The sequence below is a fragment of the Kryptolebias marmoratus genome, linkage group LG20 (genome assembly GCF_001649575.2).
Source record: "Kryptolebias marmoratus isolate JLee-2015 linkage group LG20, ASM164957v2, whole genome shotgun sequence".
Classification (NCBI taxonomy): Eukaryota; Metazoa; Chordata; class Actinopteri; order Cyprinodontiformes; family Rivulidae; genus Kryptolebias; species Kryptolebias marmoratus.
The window spans coordinates 24,437,451-24,442,184 of NC_051449.1; the positions used below are offsets into that span (position 1 = coordinate 24,437,451).

Here is a 4,734-nt window from a genome sequence, read left to right on the forward strand (position 1 = left end):
GAGGTCAGAAGCACACCACCCTCACTATAAACAGTGTTGGTGCTGCACTGCTTTCCCCTCCTGAGACGCCGTATGGTGGACCAGAATCGCCTCGAAGCCATACGGAAGTCTTTCTCCATGGCCTCGCCAAACTCTTCCCATGCCCGAGGTTTTGCCTCAGCAACCACTCGAGCCGCATGCCGCTTGGACTGCCGGTACCCGTCAGCTGCTTCCGGAGTCCCACAGGCCAAAAATGCCCAATAGGACTCCTTCTCCAGCCTGACAGCGTCCCTCCCCGCTGGTGTCCACCAGCAGCGGGTTCCAGGGATGCCGCCGCGACAGGCACCAACTACCTTGCGACCACAGCTCCGATAAGCCGCCTCAACAATGAAGGCACGTAACATGGCCCACTCGAGCTCCGGAGGTGGGAGTTGAAGCTCCGCCTGACAGGAGACTCCACCAGACGTTCCCAACAGACCCTCACAAAACGTTTGGGCCTGCCAGGTCTGACCGGCATCCTCCCCCACCATCAGAGCCAACTCACCACCAGGTAGTGGTCAGTTGATAGCTCCGCCCATCTCTTCACCCGAGTGTCCAAGACATGCGGCCGCAGATCAGATGAAACGACAACAAAGTCGATCATTGAACTGCGACGTTGGGTGTCCTGGTGCCAAGAGCACATATGGACACCCTTATGTTTGAACATGATGTCCGTTATGGACAATCCATGACGAGCAAAGAAGTCCAACAACAGAACACCATTAGGGTTCAGATCAAGGGGGCCGTTCCTCCCAACCACACCCCTCCAGGTCTCACTGTCATTGCCCACATGAGCGTTGAAGTCCCCCAGCAGAGCAAGGGAGTCCCCAGAAGGGGCACTCTCCAGTAACTCCTCCAAGGACTCCAAAAAGAGTGGGTAATCTGAACTGCTCTTCGGCGCATAAGCACAAACAACAGTCAGGATCTGTCCCCCCACACGTAGGCAGAAAGAGGCTACCCTCTTGTTCGCCGGGGTAAACCGCAAAGTACAGGGTCCAAGATGGGGGGGGCAACAAGTATGCCCACTTCTGCTCTGCGCCTCTCACCAGGGACAACTCCAGAGTGAAAGAGTGTCCAACCCCTCTCAAGGAGACTGGTTCCAGAGCCAGAGCCGTGCGTTGAAGTGAGCCCGACTATTTCTAGCCGGAACCCTTTCAACCTCGCACACCAGCTCAGGGTCCTTCCCCACCAGAGAGGTGACATTCCACGTCCCTAGAGCCAGCTTCTGTAGCCGAGAATCAAACCGCAAAGGTCCCCGCCTTCGGCCACTACCCATCCCACATTGCACCCGACCCCTTTGGCCCCTCCCATAGGCGGTGAGCCCATGGGAAGAGTGACCCATGTCCCTCTTCGGGCTGTGCGTGGCCGGGCTCCATGGGCAAAAGCCCGGCCACCAGGCACTAGCCAACGTGCCCCACCTCCAGGCCTGGCTCCAGAGTGGGGCATCGGTGACCCGCATCCGGGCAAGGAAACACTGCATCCAAAACTGCTTTTCTTCATAAGGAGTCTTTGGGCTGTACTTTGTCTGGCCCCTTTACCTAGGACCTGTCTGCCTTGGGTGACCCTACTAGGGGCATGAAGCCCCTGACAGCATAGCTCCTAGGATCATTGGGACACTCAAACCCCTCCACCACGGTAAGGTGTATATATATATATATATGTGTGTGTGTGTGTGTATTCAGTTGAGAAGTCCAACTTTGGAGGGAAGTTTTTCTATGTGCAGCAAATCTGTTTCCTTAACTTTCTTACATATAAGTTCACCTGATGAACTGAAGAAACCACACGAATCTAGCCTCAGACTTTTCTATGGATTTATTCTTGTGCACAGCTCTCCAGTCATTTTCTAGATTTTTGTTACCCATGAGAAGAAATAAATGAATGTTATTTTTATGAAACGATTGTTATAATTATGGATAAATAAACTCTTGTTGTTGTAAAAACAAGTAAAAATTTTGTGTACATTGCTTTTTGAAATAAAAATGGTGTTTGTGTAATTTCTCTTATTTGATGAAAATTTGAGTTTACAACAGGAAGTTACAAGTAATTATGTTAAATTTAGCAGAATTATAAGGTATATGTTGCTGTACCTAAAGAAAACAGCATCCAAATTGATCCTAATATGCACAAATCTTTAAATGATCAATCTCAGATGTAAAAAAAAAAACTAGGTTTCTCCAGAGAATCAAATTTAATAATCCAAGATGAGTGACAGTCTACCAGTTTCCATGATTAACTAAGTTATTCATGATTAACTTTCACTTAGAGTTAGGGTTAGGTAACAAACTTTACAGTTTGAATGAGTAAAAAGTAATTAAAGAAATTGGTGATACTGAGACAGAACTTTTTAACTGTTGGTGGATAATTTAAGTGACTTATGGATCATACAGACATGGACAAACTTGTTGGTCCTCCTTTGTTAAAGATAGAAAAACCTACTAAGGTCGCTGAAATAACTTGGAACTGACAAAAGTACGAAAAAATTTAATTCAACAGAAGAAAAAAAAATTGGCCTTGACAAAAGAAATGGTACTCCTAGAAATTATTAAAATTTATTTGTTAAATGAAAGTGTTTTTTAGTTAGCGTCACTGGCGTCTTCAATCTTGTAATCTGTCAGTCTGCCTATTTAAACAGTGAAAAGTAGTCACTGTGCTGTTTAGTATCATGGTGTGTACCACACTAAACATGGAGCACAGAAAGTCAAGTTCTTGGATCTGTGCAGGATCCAATAAAATCGCAAGACTTTCAAGCCATTTTGGAGCTAAATGTGTTGCTCTGTGTTAGAATGCTTGGTCTAAGTCGCAGATCATGGGTCCCCCAATAATAACATGGGATAATGACTCAAAACACCCAGAAGGGCTAAGAAGAAAACACTGGACTATTCTGAAGTGGCCATCTGAGCTGTGATCTAAATCCTGTTGAACATCTGTGGAAGGAGCTGAAGATTTCAGTCTGAAGAAGAAACCTTCAAACCTCAGACAGATGGAGCAGTTTGTTTATGAGGAGTGGGCCAAAAAATCTGTGGACAGATGCAGAAGACTCAGAGTTGCTGAAATCACTTGATTGCTTCAAAAGGTTGCACAACAAAATTTTAAGGTAAGCATACTGTCCTTTCTGTCAAGCCAAATTTCATTGTTTCGTTGTTGTTGTTTTTTAAGTAATTGTTGAACCAAAAAAAAGAATGTTTGGTTTTCTTTATTTGATTTTTAGTAATAAGGCCCAGGCACAACATGCAATGCAAAGCCCTATTGAAATTATAGTTTCTTTTGCCAAACAAATTGCCTTTTTGACAGCTGTGAAATTTCTGTTCCTGAAATGGGTGATATAGGCAGCCGCTCAGGGCAGCTTATCATCTAGGTTGGCAAGACCACCCTCCCCCCACCCCTCTGATAAACGATTTTGCCTGTGATGGTGGGGGGGACCTTCTGGTACAACCATGGGAAAAAGCTATATGCACCACAGATCAGGCAGAGGGCGCCCATTTCTTCCTGGCTAACCTCGTCCTATGGATAACTTCCTGCGCTTCGCTATTTCATCACCAAGTTTCCTTACCATCTTTTTTCTGTCCAGATTACACACCAAGTACCTTCCTGCCTGTCTCTAATCACTGTGACTGTAGTAGCCCAGTCATCTGGAAGCTTTTTCTGACCACCCAGAGCCTTTAACAGCTCCTTTCTGAACTCCTTACAACATTCTTCCTTCCTCAACTTCCACCATTTGTTCCTCTTCTCTGGCTTTATTCTTTTCCTCTTTATCACCACAACAGTCACACACTATTATTAAATGTTGTGAGGCCACACTCTCCCTTGCCACAACCTCCCTCAGAATGTAGTCTACTTTTGTAATTCGGTCTTCACTCTTATAGGTCACCCTGTGTTCCTCCCTCTTTTGTAAATAGGTGTTGACTACAGCTATTTCCATTCTCTTGGAAAAATCTGCCACTGCCTGTCCTTCCTGGTTCCTTTACTTGATACCAAATCTGCCCATCACGTCCTCATCTCCTCTGTTTTCTTCACCAACATGTCCCATCAGATCTGCTCCGATCACCACTCTCTCCTCCCTGGGAATACTCTCTGTCACTTCATCTAGATCCTTCCAAAATTTCTCTTTCTCTTCTACATTACATCTAACCACAGGAGCATAACCATTGACAGCATTCAGCATCACACCTTCCACTTCTACCTTCAGACATATCACCCTATAAGACACTTTTTACCTATGTCGTGGCAGAAAAATAATTTCCAGGCACTGTTTGATGAAATGTATTCATGTATGGTGCACAACATACAGAGAGCCTTAAAGACAATTACCATCAGAGTCCCAGGTACGAACGGGGAAGATCCGAATCAAAGTTCTGGCTCCCCAAGTCAGCACAGGAGCTTATATTAAAGATATTGAAATACTGGGCCAGAAGAAGGAGTTAGCAAAAGCAAGTCAGTCTGGTTCCCATGAGGAGAAAATTCAACATCACCCCTGTAAACAGGTTCATTCTGTGAGAACCCATGTGACTTGGAATAGAAGTCCTAACAAAGTCAGGAATTATCAACAACAGGTGTTATCCTATATTAAGTTCCGCCATTACACCTCAACTACATTTCTTGCTAACTCCTCCTTCAGGACCACCCCTACTTCATTTCTCTTTCTATCCACACCATGGTAAAACAGCTTAAACCCTGCACCAATGCTGTGAGCCTTGCTGTCCTTCCACTTGGTCTCTT

General features: G+C 45.3%; 1 protein-coding gene across 1 annotated transcript in view; it reads left to right on the forward strand.

The window, feature by feature from the left end:
- The window catches only part of paxip1 (PAX interacting (with transcription-activation domain) protein 1), a 50,179-nt gene extending 48,167 nt beyond the window's left edge, over nt 1-2,012 (forward strand). Inside the window, exon 23 of the mRNA XM_017436071.3 lies at nt 1,768-2,012. Within this exon, the coding sequence (XP_017291560.1) occupies nt 1,768-1,783 (16 nt within the window). The 3' untranslated portion in view covers nt 1,784-2,012. The remainder of the gene's footprint in view (nt 1-1,767) is intronic.
- The last annotated feature ends 2,722 nt before the right edge of the window (nt 2,013-4,734 follow it).